Here is a 25,580-nt window from a genome sequence, read left to right as displayed (position 1 = left end):
CCCAAGCTATTCCCGTTTCCATAACCTGCCAGGAAGAGTTTGCCCATCTCAAACCTCTGTCTCTGCTTTTGGATTTCAGTAACTTTATCCTAACTTGAATCAAAATTACAAAGTGCACTTCTGAAGTGATCCAAAGGTGCCGAGAGAGATCACTTTGGCATTTGGCAGAGCTCAGAGGATGAAGAGCTGCATCCAGAGTTTGGCAACAGAAAGACTAAAGCTTTTCACTTCACTCATCACAGAGACACGAGCCAGGGAAAAAATCTGATTTGGAGGTGAATCAAAATTTCCCCATGGTTTTTAACCCTGAAAAATGCTTTGTTTGACTAAGAAATGAGTTAAATTTGGATTTGATACTCTCCGCTGACTCCAGGCACAACGTTCTCCCTCTGGAAAGGTTTGTCCTGGTCCCTGGATCCAAACCTTTCTCTCCAGGTACAGAACAGCCCGTCCCCACCGGTGCTGGCTCTCCTGGAAGGGCAGCCCAGGGCAGTGCAGACATTTCTCAGGTCACCCACTTTGTGTGTCCTACTTAGAGGTTTCTGTAATGGAAATTGCAAGGACGGAGGTTTTCTGCTGAGCTCTTCCTGCTCCAGATGGCTCCTGCGGTGGGAACTGCAGCCTCCAGCCCTTCGCAAAGTGCAATTGTGCCCCAGATGGGCTGGAATACAATGAGATACAACAGATCACGACCAGTTACTCATCTGAAGATCTCCTCTCTGAGATCTGATTATGCTCTTGCTGGTAATATACTTGTTTAGGGGGCCTATTTTGTTAAATAACCAGTAAATACCCAGGTCTGGGGTGCAGAAGAAGAGGGTACATCCTCCCTTGTCACCTCCCCCAAGCCTGCTAAAGGGCTAGGAGAGGAATGGACTATAGGGTGGAGAAGACAGAGGGAGGATGCTGGGGTGGACCTGACAAGTAGGTTCATAGAACCATAGAATCCCAGACTGGTTTGGGTTGGAAAGGACCCTAAAGCTCATTCAGTTCCAACCCCCTGCCACGGGCAGGGGCACCTTCCACTAGAGTAGGTTGATCCAAGCCCCATCCAACCTGGCCTTGAGCACTGCCAGGGATGGGGCAGGTTGGTTTTAGCAGCAAAACCACATGAAGGCAACTGCAGCTGGGAAAAACGTGACACCAGGGTTATGGGATCATAGAAACCAAAGAGCAAAGTCCTAGAACCACCCATGTACAGCCGAGGTTCACACCCGCTCCAGGCACCTGAAGGGACGAGGATGAATCCCATGAAAGCATCCGCCTCACTTGTAACTCAGGCACACAGGAGAGATTGTAAATGAGTGAGTTTGTCTGAGACTTGTTAAGAAGGGGGAATAAAACCCAACATGAAAGGAACTTAACAGCTGCAACGAGCCTAAATGGTTGCACAAGAAACTCCCCTGTCAACCGCAAACGGTTTGTGTTTAATGAGGCTGCAGGACGTGCACGAGTAGGTTGCTAATTTCTTTGCACAAAGTCCTACCCGTGATTATTACACATGTACCTTCCCATTGCCTCCCATGGAAGTGGGATTTTTTGGAGCTGAACTGAAAAACGATCTATTAAAGAATAATTAATGCCAAAGCACCAGGAGATCGCACCCAGTGCTGCGTCTGGAAGAGCAAAAGTAAGTCCCTAGTAGATCAGTAGATGCACAGAACAGGGGAAAGCAATTTGGGAAGGGATTCAAGGGATCAGCTGAAGCTTTTCTGGCAGCCACTTCCTGAGGCAAATCATTAATTTTTGTTAATCCTGTGCAAAAATCTGGTGATTTGGGAGCAAAATTTCACAAGTATTTCAGTAGTGCTTTAGGGTGCCAAATCCTATTACTGGATAATGGGACTTTAGCATTCCAGGAGCTGAGAGACTTTGGAAGATGTGGGTTTATGGGGGAGGGTTCTTCTCTTTTCATTATTGGATTAAAACCTACCTCACCCTTAATCCTGCGCCAGGAACTGTGTAAGCAGGGAGCTAAACCTGTCTGGAGACCAACTGGAGCATAAAACCCCAGTTACCGTTCCTATAGCTGATGGCCATGCTGTGTTTGTTATTCCTGTGACTCTTTGCTGATGGAGCTCGGCTGTCCTGGCTCACACCGTGTCCCCAGCACTGCTGTGGGGCCATCAGATGGGGCAGCCTGGCCTAAGGTGATGCCTGAGAGCCCCAAGGGTCTCCCTGCACAGAGACACCCCCGAAAACTATAGCCCAGGAGCACCCTTGTTTCGGAAGAGGGAAAAAGCTCTTCCTTATAACCAAGTCGTACTAATGGAACTAAGATTGTTTTCCATGTGTTTTCAGGCCACCTGCACTGAGGACACTTAGAAACAAACCCAGGGAAGTTGGTTGCAAGAAATAAAACAGGGAATTAAAAAGGGAAGAGAGCTTCAAGCTGCTGGCATGAGCTTGATACCCTGGACCGCAGCTCTCTGCCATCCCCCCCCAACATAACCCCTATTTTTAATTACAAGCAGTCAAACTGTAACGACCTTAATGGACATCTTAATTATTGCATTAAAGTTTGAAATGGAAAAGTCCTCATTATGTGCCACGCAGTAGGTCACAGCTGCAGTAAATGGTGATATTTTGCTTGTTACGATGCTGGGTGCCCTTTGCAGAGCGGTGGTGTCTTTGGGGCACGTCCCAGCCCTGGGGAGCTGGCAGGTGGATGTTAGAGCAAGTCTCTGCTGGGAGAGCATCTGCTTGTGTTTTCAAGGCGAAAGGACCAGCGAGAAGTGCTCTTTGCTATTTCTTTCCTCCTCCAAATTGTGCTATTTTCCTCCTGTTTTGCTTTCCATCTGCTTGAATGTGTTTATTGATTTTGTGTTATGCAAAGTGCAATAAAACAGAATCCTTCCAATGCCAGCTATTGAATATGCCCCAAACTATTTAAATGCAAACCGATCCATCAGTCCCAACCCACAGCAGCAATACAACATAACTGTGATTAACCAGCCTTTAAGCCCAGTACCAGATTCCCAGTCCCTTCTGCACAGTACCTGTCCCTGCTTGCCCAGGGCAGGCTGGAAAGCTGGGATCCAGCCTGGCAGACAGGGTAGTTATCCTGGGAGCTGGATAATTTGTGGAATGTGGCAGAGCTTATTCTTCTATCTCAGGCTTTACACAGTGGTAGGATCCCATGAAGAGCAACAGGGCTGGGTTTGAGGTGGGTCTGTGGCTTCTTAGAGCTTTTCAGGCCAAAATAGCTCAAGGGTGTATATCAGAGGCTGCCCATTCCTTGATAAGAGGAGCAAAGAGACAGGAAAAGATGAGGGTAATTTGCATTCTGCTAAATGCTTCACCATCCACAAAGATTCATGTTGCTTTATTCTGAACACATTGAGGAGAAAAAGAGTGAACTCTGCAGTCCTTAGAGATATTTTCTTGATCTCATGACCTTGCAGATGAGGTTTGGAAACTCCTTTAGTGGCTATTTACCTTTTTAACAGGTACTCCCAAACTTTTGTTCCCTTCCATACTAACTGTACAATTGCCACATAATAAGGGAACATGGATGCTGGGGCAGCAGGTCCTGGAACTCCCCAGCACTGGCTCCATCGGTGACAGCCACCAGCCAGGGCTCTGATACTGCCCAGCTGTGCCAGGTAAACCATCCATACCACCCGCACTGCCCGTGCCAGCTGTGCCAGCTGTGCTCAGCAGCGCTCAGCAGCCCGGAGCTGCTACATCCCAAATCTAACAGCTCCCTCTGTTGGCATCTGTTCGAACCTGAGAGCGAGGATGCAAAGGGATCGATCTACTTCTATCAGCGCAATCTCCGGACGGAAGGTGATGTCTCTCGGGGGATCTCCCACCTAACCGAAGCCTTGCTTCATTTGTGTCGCTACTCAAACAACTGATAATGGACCATGTCTCCTGATGCTGCATGACCACAGCTCTGCTGAACAGTACGATGCAGATGGATGTGCTCTGAGGCCCAATGTACAAACACACACAAGGATGCTGCGAAAATCTGCCAACCCTGATATTCTCCCAGGAGAACCTCCCCGTCCTCCCGAACCAGCCCTGAGGAGTTAATCACATTAAATGCACTTGAGCTCTGTCTGGCCCTGGCTGATCACGCAGATTAGCATCTCTGCATGCACAGGGAATTCAGACAGTGTGAAAATGATTCACTGCCTTTATTCTGTTAGATCCTTCCCTAACAAAACCTCTCAGGCAGCAAGCCTTGGCAAGGTTGCTTAAACAGATAATAGCACGGCTGTGTAAAATGGTTTCAATACTTCTCCAGAGGCACGAACATAATGAAACCTCAAAAGTACTTCAGATATTTAACTGGCTTGCAGAGAGAGGTAACCTGGACTGCCCGCCAAAGCGTTAGCTGAGTTTGCAGAGAAGGCACAGCAGCAGCGTTGACTTCGCATTGAAGACGAGTTCCGAATTTCCCAGCTTGCAGAGCCAAGGGGTGGCCAAGCTGCCTGCTTTGAATGAGAGTGGTTTAAACACATCAACTCTTTCCCAAGAGATGGTGCAAGCAGCAGAGAGAACCAGAATCCCCTCCTTGTGCTCCTGACCTACAACAATGAACACCCAGGTTGGACGAGGTTCAAGACCAGGTTGGACGAGGCCTTGGGTGCCATGGTTTAGTGTGAGGTGTCCCTGCCCGTGGCAGGGGGGTTGGAACTGGATGATCTTCAGGTCCTTTCCAAACCTAAATATTCCATGATTCTATGTTGAAAAGAAACCCACACCTCTTTCTTCCCTATGATGTCTCTATAGAAAGGCCATGCGAACCACCTGCTCAGACTGGATGAGGGACAGGGCTGGCAGAGATGTCTCTGGCTTGCATTTGCTCTGTGTGCCCTCCCTATTTTACCTACTGATATTAAGAGGCTTCCCAGCAGCATTCGTGTGTCCTGGCTCTGCAGCACCTCAGATACAGAACTGTAGCAATGAGTCTTTTAGAGACAAAAAAGCACAGAAGGAGCAAAAGAACCACTTTCTTATCAACCCAGCCCCCGTCAGGTCACAGGGATCCCATATTCTCTTGCAGACATCAGCCAGTCGCATCTTTATCTCTTAATATCCCCAGTAAGTAACTCAGCTTAGTGGCACCCATTAATGGCTCTGCAATTCAAAGTTGGTCGGTATTTGCACTATAAACTCAGCCATTCAGAGACCATTCATGGGTCCAACACACCCTCCAAGAAGAAATTTGGCCAAAACAAAAGGAAAAGCAGGGGGTAACCTAAAGCTTTTCCTGCACCATGAGGGCCCTTGGGGAATCTGCTCCCAAGGCTCAGCTGAAGGTTCCTGGAGCTATCAAAGGGATCCTTTCAGGCTGTAAGCAGGGGGTGGGAGGGAAAGCAGTGAATTGCTTTAATACGAAACGTCAGTCACATTTAAAACAGCACCTCCAAAACCAGACACCGGAGGCTGGTAAACCCTTCCCTTCTAGAGATACTGTGGGGAAACCACTCAAAATAAGCAGAGTCAGGCCTCAAGTCCATAAAATATAGAATTTGGCACTTGGATTTAAAAATATTTATAAATAACTTAAGACATTCAGGCTCAGCGGCGTGTACAGCCGAGTGTTCCCCTCTGACACAGGGAACCGCAGGGATCCACATCCAGTGCTATGGATCCCCAGTGCAGAAATTTGCTCTATGCTTAACACAGAAACAAAACCTGCCCCTTGCAGGCTCTTTGGAAAGACTCCTGTGTCCCTTTGGGAGCGCATGGAGGATGTGTCTAACCAAGCAAAAAGCATGTGGGAGAATAGATCCATCGTACAGGACATGACCTGCTCTTCCAATACATTCACAGCATATGGCAGAACAGCTCCCAGGGGATTCCTTGGCTGCACCTACACCATGAGGTCAACCCAGCTATGCCTGATCATGGGCAACTGCACCTTAGCTTGGCTCCCACATTGGAGTTGCTCTACATTGGCTCAGGGATGGAGTAAAGCCAAGCAGGAGAGATGGGATCCCTTGAGCAAAGATGGGCTCAGCTGATGCGAGAGATTTGCTTTGCCGCATCCCAGCTCAGCATCAATGCAACCTCATGCCCCTGGGTCCACACTAGACATCCAGCCAGAAAAGCCTGGAATTCATCTCAACCTGGCTTGTACCTATCAAGCAGGCTGCAAACGAAGGCACGCAAGAGAGGGGTAAGGTCAGAGGTACATCCATTTGGATTATTCCTTTCATTTAGTTCAGAGGATATGTGTCACCATCCGCCCTCCCTGTGGTCCCAAACCACAGCAGCCTTTGGAGACACACCGCATGAGCTGCTTCAGCCACATGGTGTTTGTCCACTACACACAGACTGGGGCACATTGGTCACGCTGGCTGTAACCTCAATGGAGATGCTGAGCTGGAATGGCTCTGCAGGCCATCAGCTATGCCCTGAGCACACGGTAAACTCCGTATTTCTTTCCTCTCATGGGTTCCATCCAGACCCACAATGTATTTGGTCCCAATATATGTTTTCCTATTAAACACCTAAAAAAATATGTTCTTTGGCACTTGTGCGACGAAGACACAAAGATGTGACGTTCTCCTGCCCTTGGGCTGCCTGCTGGACTCATCTCTAGAGGTCCATATATGCAGAGTCTGTGTCCACCCTCTGGGCCTCCCCGAACAGGAGGAATGCACAGAGGCCAATGCTGTTAACAGCAGCCACCAGGTTGAAAACAGAGATCCAGGAGCCGGTCGTTTCAATCAGGTAACCAGCCAGGTACACGCAAATGACACCTGGGATGGGAGAGACGAGAAAGGAATGCAAAGGCTCCAGATCCAGGTCCTGTTTTCCTGCAAGGATAGGACTGCCCAGGAGCAGCTGAGATTGAGGAAGGTACTTTACCTAGGAGGGCTCCACCTGTATTCCCAACACCTGGAAAGGAAAGCAGCTATATCACAGGAGGAAGCTGAGGCTGCACGTATGGAATAGACATTGCACAGAGCTCAAACCTTCCTGCCGATGACAGCATTCCCCCCTGCACAAACAGCCCTTCCCACAGGAATCCTTACCGAACAACAAGCCAGCACACGAGGGGGCCAGATCCTGCACGTTCACTGAAATGCCACTAGTGAGAAACACAGAGGAAAAATGGTTCTTTTAATGGAGCACGGCTCCTTTTTCATCATTCACCCCGAGTTCAGTTGTCAAACAAAAGGAAGGGACCAAGGCAATAAATGGCACTGGGGGGAGAAAGGAGGAAAGAGGCTGAGAGTGAAGCAGCACCAGAGAGTACCAGGAGGAAAAGGATTCGACTTCAAGCGTTTAGAGGGACAAAAATGCAATTCCCTCCCTGCTTCAATCCCTAATCCCTGCTGGTCCCAGCCCTTCCCCACACTAGAGGTTTGCTGCATTATTTCCAACCCACTGAACCCCACCACCCTCACAGCGACCAACACAGGATGCTCAGGCAAGCACCACTTCTTGCTCTGACAGTAATAAGGGAGGCAGCTTCCTTCCGGACCCTGAAATGCCAAGTGTGGGGTAAGAGCTAAGGGCCACAGCTCCGGCTGCTGTCGCTGGTTACCTGTGGTTAAAGGTCTGGAGGCCAACAGAGGCGGAGGCAAACACTATTGCTTTGCAGAAGCTGGAGGTCTGGCCCAGGCACAAAGCAAAAATGCTCGAGACACCGGAGCCAATGACCTGGAAGAAAGGGAAAATCAAACACCACAGCACAGTCTCTGTAGGGAATAAAGCGAGTCCTTTCACGGACAAACTGTTCCCTTCTACAATGGCAAAAGCTCGTATGCACCAGGTGCTTCTCAAGCCTTTTTTTCCTTGGTGTCCTGCCTTTATGTGTCTGTCCAGAGGGATGGGATGCTGCGGGGTGGGAAGGATACGCTGTGCTCTCAACCAGCATTTCTATTTGCGTCCATCCTTGCATTGCTATTTCCTCAGTATCTAAGGGGTCATTTGGAGCGACAGAGTGCAGTTGGCCTCTGCCTGTGAAGGAAAACCTCTCTGGAGCACTCACACATCTCTGTGCTCAGCATCACTTTTGGTCCACGCTCTGTTCCTCAGTCAGGGGTTTGTGCTGTATTTCATTTCCCGTACATACTGATCACCAATCACTCTGCACCCCTTCCCTCTTTCCACCTATAACCACCAGCCCAGCTCCATAAGAAGTCTAATCTTGCCATGTAAGCAGAGCCCAGCAGGTACTCAGGTGTCTCTCTTGTGGCTTCAGCTCTTACCTGCATGAACTTACGAATGGTGATGGTTTTGTAGCCTGGAAGAGAAAGGGAGAACTGGAGTTAAGCACAGCTCACCAGGTCTCTTTGCTCTCCAGCCAGAAGACCACAAGGTCAGTGGATTTCATACGGCCAGATTTCATCTCCAGGTGGATATTGCAAGTGAGATCAAAGGGAGCCTCAAGCACATGGATGGGCTTTGAACCCTGAAGTATTTATTCTGCTTTCAAATCAGAACCTCACGTCTATTTGCTGGGTCTTCACCCTACCAACAAGCCCACCTCCTCCCAGCCAGGTCCTCTTCCCACATCACATAAAATAAGAGCTGAGAAAAAGCCAAAAGAGCTCTTACCTTGGCTGATTAAATGATCAGACAGAAATCCACTGAACAAGCTTGTTGGAATCGCAACCAGCCAGGGGACTACATTAAACACCCAATCCTGAAAGGGAGCAAAAGTCAACAGAGGTTTGCTGTCAGAGCCGAGTTTCTTTGCAAACACTTTATGTGATAGTCTGTGTTATCTGTAGAAAGGAAAACAAATGGAGTGATCAGGACTGCTTGCATGCTCTCTACCCCCTTTATACCCCCTTTATGTAGCTCCCTGCTACACCCTGCATGACCCCAAAGTATTTAAGGCATCAGGAGCATCACGGGGCTGTCGCATCTGTGGGTTTCTTGTCTTTCCTTTTGCCCTGGTGACCCTGCAGAGGCAGAAAGCTCTGGGAAAGAGGGATTAAAGTTTACTGCTCCTAAAGGTGATGTGGCAGAGCCACAGAGCCCTGCAAAGCAAGTACAGACTTTACTCTGCCCTGTGGGTCATCAGTAAAGCTGCCAGCAGGATTCCGCCATTAGCTGCAGCCTCATTAGCAGCATCCCTGTGAAGCTGAGGGAACAGAGCTGGATTTTCTAACGCCAGGATTAGGAAGCGTTATGGGCAGCAACATATTTTGGCCTATTTTCAATTAAGCGAGCTTGCTGCAGTTGTAATCACAGATGATTACCGGACATCAGGATTAGAGCAGATCAGAGGCGTTTTGGTGCCCAGATCCCGCGAGGAGCTGAAATCAGTGCGGGTTGGGCTGAGCTTCATCTCAGCTGATTGAACCATCCATCATCCCCAGGGTATCCCTGTCACCCATGGGGCATCCCTCCCTTCTTTGCCTGGTTTTAGGATGCCAGCTCTTGGGTGATCTTGGATTTGAACAATCCTGTTCCTGGATATCACATTAGGGTCCATTTCCAGCTTTCAGTGCCTCAGAACTTTGGGTTCTGGTCACTTTTGGAAGCGCTATCCTATAGGGCTTGTGGTTGGGTGTCTGTTAACACAGACTGGGGTGGCTCAGCAAGTCAGTCCCAGCACTCTGAACTGCCCATCCCTACAGCCCATCACCTGGAGCCAAACCCCTCCATCACCTCCATCCTGATGGGCTGCCAGTAGTGGTAAGGGCAGCCCACCTGCAGAAAGGGACATTGACCAGCAGGCAACACAGGCTTCCCACATTAAGGATTATCATCCATCCTTTAAAATCAAGCATCCTCAAGCCCCTTTATATTAAAACATATGAAGCGATTACCAGATGCAGGAACGCTCATAGAGCATCTTACATAAAGGCACCATGATATAATGCTGAACAGATGGTAAATTACTGCTGCACAAGCACATTACTTGAGGTGCACAGATCTTGTCACTACAATATGTTTGCTCGTTTTAATACATGATTTTAATATGAATATCAAGTCTGCCATAAAGCACTTTGCTCATGTAATAGGAAAAGGCATTTGTAAGCAGCTCTGGAAAGTATAAAAACCTAACAGAGCCTAAAGATTGTCTTGAGTTTCTGAGAACCAGATCTAAATACCAGCTCCCAGCCCAGATGAGCATTGCCTAGGCTTCTGATGAATGGGAGCATCGTTGGTGCTGAGCAGAGGGAAGCTGTTGTAGTAGTTTTGTATGTGCTATTAAAGGTAATTATGATTTTCTCAGGCCTGAGCTATACAATTCCAGTACAGGTGAAATGTGAATGGTGGTCATTTGCAACTGCATAGCATCATGAGCTCTGTGCCATTTGGAGACCCCAGAAGAAAAGCAGTCTAAAAGCCAAATATAACCCTCTCTTCCCTGTCATGAAGTGGCTCCAGCTCCACCTCACTTCAGCATCCCTAAAGAAGCAACTAGAAACCAGCCTCTGCCTACCTGAAGGGAGGATGCACCTCCAAATGTATGTGCAGGAGAACAACAGCTCCTAACCCCACAGAGAAACCTCCCGCCTCCTCCTGCTTCCCAGCCTGCTCTTACCAACTCCCTCTGCCATCGTATCCCTCCCTAACAACCCATTTCAGCTGGTACCCAGCACGACCTCATGCGCGCAGAGACCTGCAACGCCTCGGAGCCAACTTACTTTTGACTCGGGGAAAGTTTCCTTAAAGAAAGTTGGCAGCCAGGAGAGGAGAGTGAAAAACGTGCTGGCCGTGGAGAGCTGAGCGATGATGACAGCCCTGGAAACACGCAGCAGAGAGGAAATCATCAGGAGGGACAAGTCACTTTGGAAACAGGCACTCGAGCAACCAAATCTCTCAGCTCCTGCTCTATAAAGGGATCCCTCGCAGTGCTACAATTGCTTCCTGCTGTTTCCATAGGTAATGACTCCTTTTGGCTTGCCATTCCCAGCACTTCTGGTTCCTCCTCCTCATCATCACTCAGTGCCCAGCATCAGGTAAGGTTAACTGCAGCAGCAATTGTGTGAGTGCATTTCCAAGTGCTGAGAGCTGGCCTGCTCCGAGAGGTGTTTAGGGCTTCCTAGGGATTTGTTATCAGCAGATGCTCCATGGTTATTCAAGGCAGGAATGGGCTTGCTGCCCTGCAGCCCCACCACCCCTCCTCCCTGTCTTAATACAGCACTTGGGAGCATGCTTGGATGAGCTTCAGTACCGAATGCATCATCCCGAAGGAAAAAGAGCTATTAAAAAGATGTTTTGCCACCAGTGAGAACACCCCCGAGCAGCACTTCTTAGGAGCCCATTACAAGCAGCATTTCCAACCAGACTGGTGGAGAATATCACTCCAGAGGGGCACACAACATCCAGGAAACAGCCTGTGAAGGAAAAGGATTTGCCAGCAACATCGAAGCCTGACGTTCCTCTGGATAGGACATAAACCCTTTTGTCAAGCTTACCTTTTTAGTTCTTTATTTATACAGAAGGGGTTGGAAAAGCTGGTCGTGTTCCCCAAATACATATATAAGTGGACAAAACACACATATGCAGAAGAAATAAGCACAGAGGGGAGGAAAAGCCCTTGGGAGGAGGCTGCTCCCCAGCCCTGCCGATGCTCAAGGCCACCGGAGCTGCCTACCATATCGGTGCCTTCCTGAACAGCTGCTTCCAAGGAACTTTGGTCTGCTTGGATATGGAGAGGCCTCTCATTAAACAGTCTATGGGGATGATGAGTTCTGCAGGGAAGAAAACGTACAAAGGGAAGCTTTGATCAGTGATTTTCTGTGCAGCTGGAGGGAGCTTTGGGAGGCCGCTGTACCGCTACCTTCAATCTCCTCCTCACCCTTGTTTTTTTGGCTATACAGCTATTGAATGCTCCTGAAAAGACCTTTTCATATGGACCAACGTTTTCCCACTGTATCCACATACTTTTCCCATCCAGCCACCTTCACCCATTTGTTACATTTCCTGTTATAATGAATGAAAAATCCCCTGGGCAGGGACCAGGATTGCATTTTGTGCAGCATCAGCCACACGCCAGGCTCCTCATGAGCTGGGCTCCCACACGTCACACTGTACTAAGAATGCTGTAGCCAGATGTAAGGCTTTCCCCATGTGTGGAATTACTCCCAGACAGTTACCTCGGAAGAGACATTCCAGATTAACTGGTTTTTAAAAGCTCTGTGTGTAAATGCTCTTTGTTTGGAATAAGAATCTTGCCCTGCTTTAGCTTAATCCACTTTGAAGATCATGCTCTGTGGGGTGTTTTCACTGGTACTTAAGGGGACCGAGGAGTCAGATCAGGCTCTTGGCAGCAATATAATCCAGTGTGGGACTTGGAATAGGAAATCAGCAATGCCAGAGCTCAAAACTGCCAGCACAAGGGATACAGGTGACTGGATTTACCTTTCTCACTCAGGAGGTACTTGGAGGTGCAGTAAACCCAGAGCAAAGTGAGCAAACCAGAGAAGTAGAAAACGCTTTCCCATCCATACCAATCCAGGAGGAGAGATCCAGCACCACCAATGACCAGTGTCCTGCAAGGAAAAACACCCTTGGATTACAGGTTTGGTCAAGAGCATTGGGACTGGATGCATCAGTGGGAGATGCTCCCCAGGGTGGATGCCACACATCACTAAATGCACTTAAAAGAGCTGCTGCACATCAGCCCTATCACACTGTGTCTTTGGAACCTGCCCTACTCCCTGCATGGCATCTTGGGCCAGACCCTCACTCGGGCAGGAGAAACCATGAAAGGATCTCACCAGCCCCTCGAACACACATACCAGTAAAGAACATGGGGTTACTGGGGCCCAGGAAGCATCTCAGAGAATGTGTAACACTGGAAAGCCAAGTGATTAAACACAGGAATGTTTCCATTTGGCTTTTAAGCAACCCTTCCATTTAGAAAGAATATTCTCGTGGCCATTAACACGAGACGTTATATTACCCCATCTATCAAAGAGGACAGGTGAGCAGCTTCAGGCCAGCCCTTGCTCTTCCTACCGAATCAGCCTGTTTCCCACAGTAATTCGAATGTTGCAAACCCCATTCGAAGTCTGGCTTGAAAAGAAAGCTAAAACCATACATAAACCCTTGACATGCCCCACAGCAACTGCCTGAGGCTTCCTCAGCTGCAGCCGGTGTCCTCAAGGGCCCGGGAAGCCACGTGCAGTTTGGGCTGTGGGTTTTGCCTCCAACTCTTCAATGGCATTTCACCACGTAGGATGTCCGGAGACTGCTGCTCGCTGCTCAAAGCCTTCGGGACTTACCCAAACTGCGAGCCGGTCCCCACTGTGCTGTAGGTGAAGGCTCGCTCGCTCTCACGGACCTTCTGGGATAGCAGGCTGGCCAGAGATGGGAAATACACCCCTATAAGCAACGGGAGGAGGGCAGGGAGCAGTCAGGCTCCTGTGCCCTTGAGAGCAAACCAACAGCAAATGGAAAGAACCCAGCAGGAGATAAACACCGAGACAAAGCACCAAAACCTCTGGTGAATACAAAACAGGGGCGTAAAACAATGAAAGTGAATCCATCACCATGGAAGTTTTGTTTGTGGCCTTCTCCATAACCCCTGGTTTCATCATTACCCTGGCTGCTGTAAATCCATCGGTGCCAATGCACTGATCCCAGCAGCTCGAAGCGCTGCAGCTTGGCAGGAGGGAAGGGAAATCATCCCAAATGAGCCAAAAGTTTTAGCAAGGACTGACTTTAGCCGAGTGCTTTGAAGGGGTTTTAAGACATGGAAAACCAAGAAGGAACAGGGATGGTTTCAGAAGCAGCAGCCCTTGCCCGGCACAGAGATTTCTACAGGGGAATGATTTGTCAGTGGCTTTCTCTAGAGATGTCACCTTCTTTTCCAGTGGAAGTCCTGGATGTGGAGACAGTTTTGAGGCAGAGAGGATGGCTCAAACATGCAGGAGAAGGGTCCATGCAGCGCAAAGCACATGGCTTGCATCTGAATTCACTGCACAAGAGCCCCCGTGCAAGGAAGCCCACGGGCAGACGGACACAGGCACGGGCTCAGGACATGGGTCTCACCTTGCAGCAACCCCATGAGGAACCTGGAGGAGGCCATGAAAGCGAGATGTGCAGAAGTGATGTGGGTGAGCAGCGGGGTGAGCACCGTGAGGAACCCCCAGGCCGATGCCGACAGGAGGAGGACTTTCTCACCTCCTATTCTGGAACACAGAAACCACGTTATCAAAACCAAGGGGAGGGCGAAAGGGCAAAGCCCCCCAGCCAGGACCCAAGGGCTTTTCCCATTTCAGCCTGTTTTTAAGAGCCACCTTTCAGTCAAACCTGTTCTTCCCTCACAAACGTCTTTAGCCCCTCAGGAGCAGCTGTGACCTCCTGTCCCTTCCCACCTCAGCCTCCCCTGGAGCAGGCAGTGAGTTGGGATTGCTCCCACCAGGACACTGGCCACCAGTGCTGCCCACGCAGCTCCAGCACACACCAACCCTAGAGGCAGCACCACATTGATGTGCTCAAGGCTCTAACAGAGGGGAAGCTCAAGCTGCCGTCGCCATCCTGCTTCTCTTGCTCAGTGATGGTGTTTTCTCTTCCATCTGCTCCTTTGCACCAGATCTGCCTGTTCAGATGTGACTTTTTGCTTGGAAACTATTGAGGAACACAATGAAACAGCATAGTGCACTGCATGGATAAGGTGCCTCTTCCAGGCATGTGTTCCTCACAAAGGATTTCATGGGCAAAGCCTCCTAAGAATGGGGTGGCTGGGGTAAGGAACCCGAGCAGGTGATTACTCAGATCTTTCCTTACAGTTAGCTGGGGAAGTTGGTTTTTAATTGATGTGATAAAATGGAGACGCTTGTTTTCCCCAAACATGATGGAAACTGTGATGGGGGTTTGCTTGTGCATGAGAACAGAGGGTGGAAAAACTGGAGGTGCTGAACTGAAAATGAAGACGGGCTGTGCAGATCAAATCGAAGCTGTAGGGCTTGCAAAAGGAAACGTTTTCTTCTTGTGGTTAGTGACTGCAGCTATAAACCCTTCCTGTCCAACACTGCTGGGGTCAAACTGTTTGTAAATGGACAATGAGCAGCAGCCATGAACCCCAGCTCATGAAGAGCATCAGCATTTATCACTTCCCTAAAATAAATCCTGCTTCACACCCACTATTTCTTTCATATAAGCCTGTGGGTTTGCTTTTTTCACTCCAATTACGGAAGCAGTGCTAAAAACAACCTCCATCAGAGGAATTACGCTGGTATAGAAGTGCTCTTCACTGTTTCCAGGTGACAAAACCCCTATGTTGGTCTGAAGTGTCCATTAATGTGACTGTAGATCTCTCCTGGCAGTTGCTCTGTAGGAGCTCTTGAGGCCACAATGGTTGTGTGGATACCCCCTGTGTTTGCTGGGCATTTTGGCTATGCAAAGTCCATCAGTGCATACTGCCCTGTAAGCAGTGCAGCAATTTCAAGGCAAAGGAATCTAATCAGACAAAACTACACATCCCCTTTGAATCAGAGCTATAGACCCTGAGTGAGGCTGGTGGAGAGACCTCAACAGCTCTCAGAGCAATCTGCAGTGCCCCATAAAGCATCTCCCCATGGATACACTTCACCCCATCACTGCCCCAAGGTGAAACTTGGCACTGCCAAGACTAGAACTGAGGTTGGTCAAAACCAATCTGTGTCATTAAATAAAGCCTGAGCAGAGGCCAACATGAGAACAGTTTCCAGTACTGGTCACTGATGTGTCCCCCGATGATCTGTGTCAAGCAGTAGCCCCAGAAGAAGCTGCTGAGCACTATCCCGGACTGCTTCTTGTCCCAGTCGAAGTAGGTGCTCAGGGCGACAGCGCAGATGGGCACGGTGACACGGGCGCAGTACAGCAGGCACGTCCCCAGCAGCAACATCACCGTCCAGACACGGGCCTCGGGTCTGCAAGGAGGGAGAGGAAGATGGGGAATGGTCTGTGGGGTAGATCCATGCACAGCGAGGGCTCACGGGTCAGTCTTTGCTTGCAAGCTGAGTCTGTCTTCAGAAAGGTCAACGCAATCCCCTGTGGCACAGTGGTTCTGACACAGCTGGTGACTTTATGAATGATGCTAACTTTCAACCCAAACACTATAACGCCTGTCCAGAGGCTGCAAGGTGGAATGGGCAGCTCCTGCATTGCTGTGGATAGAGGGAAAGGAGGGGGAACCTGTTTGCATTTTTTTCCCCAAACAAAAGCTTTAGAAACTGTTCTTCAAAAGATAAGGATAACAAAGGAAAGGTCAGCGCATGAGGTTGGAGGTATTTGCATAAGACACACCGTCTTGGTAGCAAACATTTGCTATTTGGCATTCCTACCCATTCCCCAGGGAGGGTGGCTGTGTGGTACTCCTCCTAAATAGGAGAGAGATGGAGGTTTTCTTTAGTAAGAGACAAGATATGATGGGGCTAAATAGCCCAAAGAGAGGAGCAAGATAATCCAGGCTGACCTGATAAGAAGCCTAAGATAATATGAGCAATAATACATTAACAGAATACATTTTTTGGTACATAAGTACCCAGCCTCAAGAAAAGTGCACCCCCCTTCAGAAGATACAGGCTGGAAATAAGTGGGAAAGCAGTTTTCTCCTGCTCCAAGTCAGCAGTGTTATTCTGGAGCAGAGACCCACATCCTCCTGTAAACTTCAAGCTGCGATACCTGAACTCTTCTGCCTCCCCTCAGTCCCACTAACATCAGCCTGGATCCCCCTTTGCTGTGAATCACGGAGTTGAAGGCTTAGTATGAACGCCACCATTCGTATTTGGTTATTTCTATGCCCAGAGCACAAAAGCACTGGGCAAACAGACTCGCTCTGCTCCAGAGATGACTGCGGAATTCACCGTACCGGGGCATTAACCTCTGTGCTTTCCACCCCACTAAACATACCCACCTCCCGCACGGGAACCAACCTGGGTCACTTCGTGTGTCAAAGTGAGCACTTATCCCTCTGTCCTGGAACGATGATAAATGCAGGTTAATCCCACACAGCACAAACCCATTTATAAACGTGTCAAACGGCCCCTCACGGCGGGAGGCAAAGGAACAATGAAAAGGAGAACACGCCGGGCACTTGGACCCATCGGAGGTGGATTTATTGCTGTTTGCTGACAGGGCAGATAAGCAGCTCAGTGCCAACCTCTGGCAGGAGGCACTGGAAGGGTTTCAGTTGGTGATTTGGAGGTTGGAACCGTTGTTACTGTGGACACGTAGGAAATAACACAGGAACCAGAAAACCTCACGTATCTTTGCTGGGGGAATGAGTAAGCACGGGTTGAACTGCCCCATTTGAACTGATAAACGCTCTCAGAGTCCCTCCTGGTCCCGCAGTAAGAGGAAGGGATGCAGCAATCGTACCTGAAGTTGGTATGATTTGGTTTTTAATCAGCTCTGGGATCAGCAGATCCACCAACTTCACCTTCCCATGGGAAAGCACAATGAAGCCAAAGGCTCCTGGATGCCACGTGGCCTGGTCAGACCAAGCCCAGCAGGACAACATGGGCAGGGCTTGGGTATAAATCTCCCATCAGAGGGCAGATGGGGAGCAACTGGCAATGGAAAACGTTATGGAGGGGAGTCTGAGACAATCCAAGACGGGATGCTCGCAGGTATAAGCGACCAACCTTCTGCACCCATCAAAATGGGCTGTTGCCAGAGCAGCTCCATAATCTCTCCTGTTATCTCCAATGATTATTTTGAGCTATTGAACCTGCAGCTATTGAGGCGACAAAGTCAAAGGCAGCAGCCTGCGATGTGCGTAGGTATCTCCTATTATTTAGCTGCCAAGGTAGTTTTCTACATTGTGCTTTTCCCCCTGGAGCAAAGGGAGAGCTTTATGAGTTTTCTCACTGGATGAGCTCTGCCTCTTCTCCCAGCAGTTATTCTGATGAACACAGCAGCATTTAATGGGATATTAGAACGACATTTCTTCCTTGGCCCTAAACCTTGTCTGACTCTGCTAGGTGTGAGATGGAGAGAAAAAGACTTGTGCAGCTCAAGCAGCCTTTACTCTGCTTCTCTTTGTAATATTGCCATGGTCTGTTCCATGTTAGCAACTGGGAAATGCAGCAATGACCGTGCCCAAGGAAGGTGCAGGCACAGGTTGGTGCTAATGGATTGAACCCCAAATGGCAATGAGCAGGCTGCCAGGCAGCTCTGGCTTCAGGACAGAGAGGCAGGAGGGGATGCTGTGAGATCCCAAGCTTCTTTGTCACTCCAATAAGGAGGGCAGAGCCACCCAAGCCCCCAGCCCCTGTGTTGGGGCACTCAGGGGGATTTAGGGGTGTGGAGGGACGAACACCATTCAAAGCACAGCTCAGATACAGCAGTGGGAAGGGATTCCCAGGCAGGGATGCTCTCCTGACAATCCTCATCCCCAGGTGATGTTTGGATAGAAATCCAGTGAATTTATTCTCTTGACTTATATGCTTTTTCAGGAGCACTATATAAGCCCCTAGGTACATGATGCAGTGCCAATGCTTTGATTACTCCACTCTATACATTCATATTCTCTTCCCATATGTTTAAATGCATCAGTAGAGACTTGTGCTCAAAACAAGTGGAGGTGATAAAGACGGCTTCAGACTACCACTTGCTCCACAGGTAGCATATCCAGGTAGGACAATCCACTCAAACAATACGAGTGACAAATGTAATCATTGGGTGCCCACACCCACTTGAGAACATAGCAAGAATTATTCCTCTGCAAGGACAATGATGTGCTTGCATCAGAGGAAAGAGCTCTTAAATGCATTTTCTCCTAATTGTAGTTATCACAGAGGCTGCCGATGAGTCAATGCTCTGCTCAGTGCAAAACAACAACAGCAAAGGTTACAGGAGAAACCTCCACTAGCACAGAGGGGGGGAAATAGAGCTCTCCTTCAAAAAGTAAGGAATAATGACAACTCAAACACTAGTTTTGGGGGGTAAAAGCAGCCGTCCGAGAAGTGGAGCTTTATCAGGATTAATGAATTTAGTCTAATGGATTAACTGAGGAGGGAGGTAGAGATAATCTGTGCTGGAGACAACCAAACTGAGTCAGAATAAAACCTACCTAAACTTAAGGAGGTCGCAGCCATCGGTGTCATTGGTGCCACCATGCCCATCCCACCAGCCAAGAGGACAGACTGAGCATCTCCCCACAATGGTCCTGGCTAAGCCCCAGCTATGTGGGGCAGAAACCTCCATGAGAAGGGGCAGCCACCCCCAAACTATTGGCAGGTGAACAACCAGAGCTTGTCTGGGGACACCTAATTGACTGAATTGGATGCCCATGATGGCAGTGACTCGCTGGTGCCCAGTCTGTGCTCTCCTGACCTGTCCTGCCTCTCTGCTTCCAGGCACTGCAGGTGCATCCCCTCTGCATGGCACCAAAACCCTCTTTACTGAGTGCAGCAGTCATGAAGCTAGAAAACACTTCCTATTTCATAACCGCCAACCACCACCCAGACAGACTATAATTAGTTCAAGCCCTAATGACTCTTCCTGGGTGGTTTTTGTATTGCAGCAGCCCTACATTTGAGCAGCTCTGCTTGATGTCCCTTGGTCCTCCTCTAAACACAGCCCTGGGTGCTTGGAGGGGGAGTCACAGCTTTGCTTTTCAGCACCCAGCGATGCCCTTGGGACCCAGCTGCCACCAACCGAACAGGTCCCCTGCCCAGGGCACAGTGGTTAGGATTGATTTCCAAGGATGCCCGAGAGCCCTAAAGAGGCAAACCCAAGCTGAGCTGTCCCGCGGTGGAAGGGGAGCCAGCAGCACAGGGTATCTTTATTTGCAGTGTGTTTTCCTGCTGGAGGAATTTCTCCAGTAGATGCCACAGAGCAAATATTTATTTAACTTTATTTCTCTTGACTTGCTCCCCCCTTTCCCCCTGCTCTGCCTGTCTGCAGACACTGCAGGGCACTGTTAAAATGGACTTGCTGGAGTTGAGGCTATCAATCAGATCACAGTTTAGTACCCCCTTCAAGGCACGGGTTTGGGCCATTGGGTATTTTCAGGTGGTAAAAGAGCTGTGTTAGCAATGCTACAAACAGCCTGCCCCAGCAACAGCTCTTGGCCAGAAGCTGTCTCTGAGGTTTGTGGGTGTTTTCCATAACTGGAAGTGGGAGAAGATCTGGGAGCTGTAGCTCCTGATCTGTGCTGGAGCAGTGCCATGGCCAATGTGGGCACAAGCACCGGCAGCAGGGCGCACCGCCTACCCTTAGGGCATCTTCACCTCAGTTCCCTTCTCTATAAACAGACTGAAATAGCTCTGTGGGAGATGCACGGAGGATACATCCTCAGGAGCCACCTCCACTGCCCCCAACCTGCTTGCTCATCCCCACCACCAGCAGTGGACACTCGCTCATCCCTGCCAGAACCCCAGAGCAGGATGGGGATGAGCCCACATGCTGGTCCCCAGCTCCCAGCCACACTGAAGGGCCAACAGCTCCGGACCAAGGGCACCCTGCAGCCCAAGCATGGGACCACCTCCCAGGGGAACATCCCCAGCACATACCTGCAGTCCCCCTCTGCCTGGTCACTTGCCTCAACATGGGATGCTTCCCTCCTTGTCACCCATTCCCAACCCCATTGGAGCATCCCCCTTCTAAAACCTCTTTTCCACCTTACTTGCCTATGGCTTTAATTTACTGTAATCACCACCACAACTGCAGCCTGACTGATGTGGCGTAAACATGGCAGCCATGCCCACACTCCTGTGCAGGGAGGTAATACCCAGGTAGTTATTTCTAAGGCACTTTGACCGTCCTCTCACTGCTCCCTCAACAAGAATTCCTCCCTTCCTTGGAAATCCATCACGCTTGTCAAGAGAGAGGTGAATTCCTCCCCTCCTCGAGCTGATTTTGTCACGCTGCAGACTGGCTCCAAGCTAATGATTTGTTGCTGTCAAAAGGAGCTTTGGGGTTTAGAGGAGGGGTTTTTTCTCTCCCCATGCACCCGCTGACAGCCAACAAGAGCAGCACAGAGGACACTGGGCTTTTTTTGCTGGGAAAGTTGCTGGTTTCCTGCCCGCCTCCTGTGCACAAGCTCCCTGCGCAGAGCCGCAGATGGCAACAAAGTGGTGTTCAGCGAGCACGGCTCTGGGTTTATTCCCTCTCTTCATTTCTTGCTTTTGGCAAAAGCAGGGGTGAAATAAGATTTCAGCAGCTCATATGAGCTGGAAAGGCTTGTTAAGTGGAGGTGGTGGGAAAACATAATGCTACAGCACTCGCATGCTTTGCACGCTGATCTAAGGGCATTCATGGGGCAGCCAGCATGAACTGCGTCTTCCTTACGTTTTCCAAGGGGATAAAGTCCTCAGCGAGGTCATGATTAAAACCAGGGTGAGGAATGGGTACAATAAAATAACCCCAGCACCAACAAATGCAACTAAAGCTGCAACAACGTGTTGGCAGGACTCAGAAACACAACGGGACCGCTGGCTCCAGGCACAGAGCGCGGTCAGGAGACTGGAGACCAGCCTGAGGCCAGTGCTGTGACTCCTGTTATCTCTGGAGCTTAAAGAAACGGATAGAAAATCCCTTGTCTTCGGGTGTAGCCAGAGGCTGGGAGAGGCAGAGTGGTTTCGGGAGTCATCTGTTTCCCAGGACACACTGACTTTTCCATGTTGTGTTTATCTGCTGGAGGCACCACCCCAAATGCCAGCCCCATATCTGCTGCTGGACCCACTTTGTGTGCAGCCTTTGGCAACTGAGTTATCTTCTTACTGCTTCGGTCCTCCCCCGGTTAAACCAGAGATGCTTAAACACATCTACATGCCCCGGTCCTGCTTTGGCACGTTAAGATCTCCATTTAAAAGTGCTATCTAAATGTCCAGATGCGCTACATAGTGCTGCTCTTGGAAGAGGAAGAGGAGACACGCAATAACGGAGCCATTGGAAACCTGCACAAACGTTTGGGAAAGGCAGCTGGAAAGGCAGGATGAAACACAGGGCAAGAACATGGAAGAGGAAGGAAAAGCCATCTGAGAAAGGGAAGGACAAAAGAAGAAGCAGCATGAACAAAGATGGCAAAATAAACCTGCCAAGATAACTGCTGATCCCTCCTTGCACTGACGGCGCAGACAGATCTTGGAAGGCTGCCTGGTATGTCTTTTGTAGGAGCATGAAAGGAGGACCCATGTCACTTCCCCCACTTGATAAGACCTTGCCTTCCTGGCAAGAACTCACACTGGGAAATGGGGAGAGCTCTTTATTTGCATATGCTGTTTGAAAACTGGCCACCAGATTGACTTTAAACCACCCAATGAGGGATTTTGTCCAACTCAACCAACCTGCACCATGATGGGGCTGCTCGCTCCTCCTTTCTGCTCTTCCTTTGCCCTTCCCACCCTCTGCCTGCCCATAAAGCCTGGTCGATCATGGGCTGTGACCACATGTGTGTGTCTACACCAAACAACAGGCAAAGGAGCTCAGCTTCGGTAAATGACAGCAATAGAGATAAGGATCTGATGGGAGTAATGGTTATCCTGCTGCTCCTTTGCCTTAACCAGGTTCTTCCTATTACTAGCAGCACTTAAGATGATCAGAATCACTGCAAAATACGTCTGTCTCGAGCCACAGACTGTCTTCATCTACATCCACTTTCATTTGGGAAAGTGTTATCGAGGGGTTTCAAAGAGATTTGGGGAAACAGGAGGGTTCATTCTGGCCAAATGTGTTGATTTTGTACTAGAGGAAGAACATCTAAATGGAAATTCGCTTCATGGAAACTTGGTGCGAGGTTCTTCCTCTCCCACCCCTCCTGTTTCACAGAGGGAAAAGTTAGAAAGGGGGAGACAGAGAGAAAGGAATATTCCTAAGTGCTTCTGGGGAAAAGAGTCTTCCAATTTTAAGCAACCCCAGCACCAAAAGTCTGCTTTTGAGACCTTTTAGGTGAGATAAGCATGGGTTTGATTGGAGTTTCAGGGCTCTGACTGCTGGAAAAGTCCCCCTGGGGATGGAAGTTTAAAGCAGCCATCATCCTGCTGCCCCTGCAGGAAGCGACTGATGATAAACCTCGATTTATCCAGTGGCTGCCTGTTGTTGTTGGAAAGGGCAATTCCTCCCTTGGTGTTCCACCTTCCACTGGACCATGTTGCTCAAAGCCCCATCCAACCTGGCCCGTTTGCTTATCCCCTGACTGTTAAAAGTGCTCAGTTTGGGCTTAATAATGTTTTAAGTGTTTTAATTACTTAACTTCAAGAACGGTTCGTGCTGCTGCCCAGCAACTATTCCAGACTTTACCTTAAGTAATTATCATCACCAGCACAAGCATCCCTGCTGCAACACTTCGATAAGAACCTCTCAGTGGTCTCAGCACTATGACTGCAGGCCAGAAATAAGCTCAAAAGGCTTTTCCCCCTCTTGTTTCACACTAATCTCAGAGCTTCACCTTTTCCTCTACCATCTCCATTGGAGCCGGCAAAGCGAAGCAGCGGGGACTGCCCGGGGTGGTGAGGCCGCGTACCCCGGTCCCATCCTCCTGCACCCGCTGGGGGGGGGACAGCACCGGGGCGATGCGGGCTTGGACCGGCCGCATCCCGGCCGCGGTCCCGACGCGGAACACCGGGCGCTCCCGACCCCGCCTCAGGCTTCCCGACCCCCTCCATCCCGAAGCTGCATCTTTCCCTGGAGCTGCATCAGGCGGTGGCGAGGGACCGAGGGATGCTGTGGGGGGTGTCCCGGGAGAGCGCTGCGAGCGGGGAAGCAGGGTCCAGCCTTACCTGGACCAGTGCGGGTCCCCGCCGCCATCCCTCCTCACGCCGCCGTGCTCGGCGCTGCTCACCGGCACCTTCCTGCCGCCGCCACCCGCGGCCATGCGGGCAGCGCCTTCCGCCTCGGCTCCGCTCACATCGCGGCGGCCGCCGGCTCCCTCCCCCTGCCGGGCCGCGGCCACGTGTCAGCGCCTCCCGCCGCCCCGTTCCGGGAAGTCCCGCAGCGGGCGGGTCCCGGTCCCTGTCCCCGGTGCCGGTCCCGGGGCGGTGTCGAACCCGCGGCCCCCGGCGGGGTCGTGGTCTCCATCCGGCACCCACAGAACTGCGGGGTTTTAGCTCTTTCCCCTTTTCCTTCGGTAAATACTGACCCCCCCCATCGGCAAAACCAAACGGGGTTACGAGAGGGGCTGAACCGTGTCCCTCCTCACCTGATAGCAGAGACCGCAACACTTGCGGAGCCCCTGCGCCTCCAGCTTCCATGGGTTTGCGAGCAGAAGAGTCTCGCTCTGCTTTTTCAGGATTAGAATTGAACATTATATTCCTATCTAAAGAATTTAATGAATAAAGAGGAATCGGTGTTGTTACAGCTTGATTTAACTCTGTTGCATAGGGCTGAGGTCATGATGTAACTGAAAGAAAGGACCAGAGTCAGTTACAGAAATAGAATCTCAGACTGGTGTGGGTTGGAAGGGACCTTAAATCATCTAATTCCAACCGATCCACATCTTCCACTAGACAAGTGTGCAAGAAACTCAAAATAGATCATTAAAACGGTGGTTATTTCAGTCAAAATAAGAGGACTCATGACTCATTTCAGGAATATCAAGGGAGCCAGCAGAAGAGCATTACAAAATCATCCAGGTGATTCTGTGGCTGGCAGCAGCATGGATGCAGACACAACAAAACCTGAGGTCAGCAAAGGACCGAGGAGCTTCTGCCCAGGCTCACCAAGGTCATACACAACCCTGGGGAAGGCGCCAGCGTCTGGGTACCAAACTGCACCAGGTACAGGATGCAGGTGCAGGGCAGGCATCTCCCCTCTGCTCCTGTAAATGCTCACTGAAATCAAGCCTTTAGCAGACTGATGTTTACCTAACTCACTCATTCTTCTTCTAACATGAATACCTTGCAGGTCCCTAGCAGTCAGCTACTTAAATCAAGAGGGGTAACTGCATTACCGAGTTGAACTTCAGGGAGTCAAATAGCAAAGAGGTTCCTTATGCCCCATAGAGAACTCCAGAAGAAGGCTGCCAGGGCTGACCAAAGCAAGAATCATACTTTGCCCTTTGCTTCAGCATTTCTTCCTCAGAGAGATCTACCCCAAAATGCCCTTGGCACAGTCACACAGACCTGCTGCCAGCTGAGAAAAGCAATACAAGCTTTGCTACAAGTGGAAACTGAGAGGAACCATGTGTAGTAACCACAGGGCTTAACCTCCATCCAGTAGTAAGCTTTCCGCCCTTTATTTGGACAGGAAACTGGAAACTATAAAGTATTTTTATTCACTCTGCTACTGTGCCCGTTTCCAGAAGAGGGAGCCAAGGCATGGGAAAACGCAGCCAAAAATCAAAGGCATTGTTCAACGTGGGGGGTTTTAAACAGTGTGTATGCTTGGAGTTAATTCAAGGCAGGAGGGGACCTGAGTCCTGATGTAACTACACAAGTGAAATGCATGTCATAAACTCAGAAACGAACTAAAGAAGTCTTGGGCATGGGACAGTAATCACATCTACAGACAACTTACTAACTCGAACCCCTGCATGAGTTACTACTACGCTAAGTCTCACTGCTGTGGGATGCAAGACACAACAGCAGCTGCTAACTTACCAAAATAAGGATGCAGTTTGGAAATCAAGCACAGTGCAGCTTTCTTTAGCTATTGTACTCTTCAGTTCCTCTCCCTGTACCATTCAGTATCACCTCCCCAGTTAACAGCTGCTTTAACTAATTTGCATCTCACATCAGCAGCAAGTTTTACTGTCCAAAATAGCTGCAGCTAAA

At 49.8% G+C, this 25,580-nt stretch overlaps 1 protein-coding gene across 2 annotated transcripts; it reads right to left on the bottom strand.

Moving 5' to 3' along the window:
• Window positions 1-4,731: 4,731 nt before the first annotated feature.
• Window positions 4,732-23,899, bottom strand: SLC17A9 (solute carrier family 17 member 9). 2 transcript variants are annotated; one of them, XM_062642042.1, is made up of 13 exons: window positions 23,589-23,894; window positions 15,594-15,791; window positions 13,930-14,069; window positions 13,161-13,260; window positions 12,295-12,425; window positions 11,528-11,624; window positions 10,575-10,671; window positions 8,527-8,614; window positions 8,178-8,212; window positions 7,511-7,626; window positions 6,996-7,051; window positions 6,829-6,858; window positions 4,732-6,719 (listed from the first exon to the last, which is right to left on the bottom strand). In XM_062642042.1, the coding sequence occupies exons 1-13, from the start codon at window positions 23,681-23,683 to the stop codon at window positions 6,556-6,558; spliced, it is 1,347 nt and encodes a 448-aa protein (XP_062498026.1). In that variant the 5' UTR covers window positions 23,684-23,894; the 3' UTR covers window positions 4,732-6,555. The 2 variants fall into 2 exon arrangements, with proteins under 2 accessions (XP_062498026.1, XP_062498027.1); XM_062642043.1 differs by lacking the exon at window positions 15,594-15,791 and having other exon boundaries at window positions 23,589-23,899.
• Between the last annotated feature and the right edge of the window lie 1,681 nt (window positions 23,900-25,580).

Source organism: Pezoporus occidentalis, unplaced genomic scaffold (assembly GCF_034315485.1).
Source record: "Pezoporus occidentalis ecotype Australia unplaced genomic scaffold, CSIRO_AGI_Poc_V1 ctg70, whole genome shotgun sequence".
NCBI classification, from domain to species: domain Eukaryota; kingdom Metazoa; phylum Chordata; class Aves; order Psittaciformes; family Psittacidae; genus Pezoporus; species Pezoporus occidentalis.
This window is presented reverse-complemented; position numbering and strand designations above follow the sequence as displayed.

Coding starts and splice junctions, on each gene's coding strand:
- SLC17A9 (XM_062642042.1), bottom strand. CDS start 23,683: ATGGCCGCGGGTGGCGGCGGCAGGAAGGTGCCGGTGAGCAGCGCCGAG. Junction 14,070..15,593: donor GGGGGACACATCAGTGACCA/GTACTGGAAACT, acceptor TCTGTGTTCCAG/AATAGGAGGTGAGAAAGTCC. Junction 6,720..6,828: donor TACAGGTGGAGCCCTCCTAG/GTAAAGTACCTT, acceptor CTCCCATCCCAG/GTGTCATTTGCGTGTACCTG.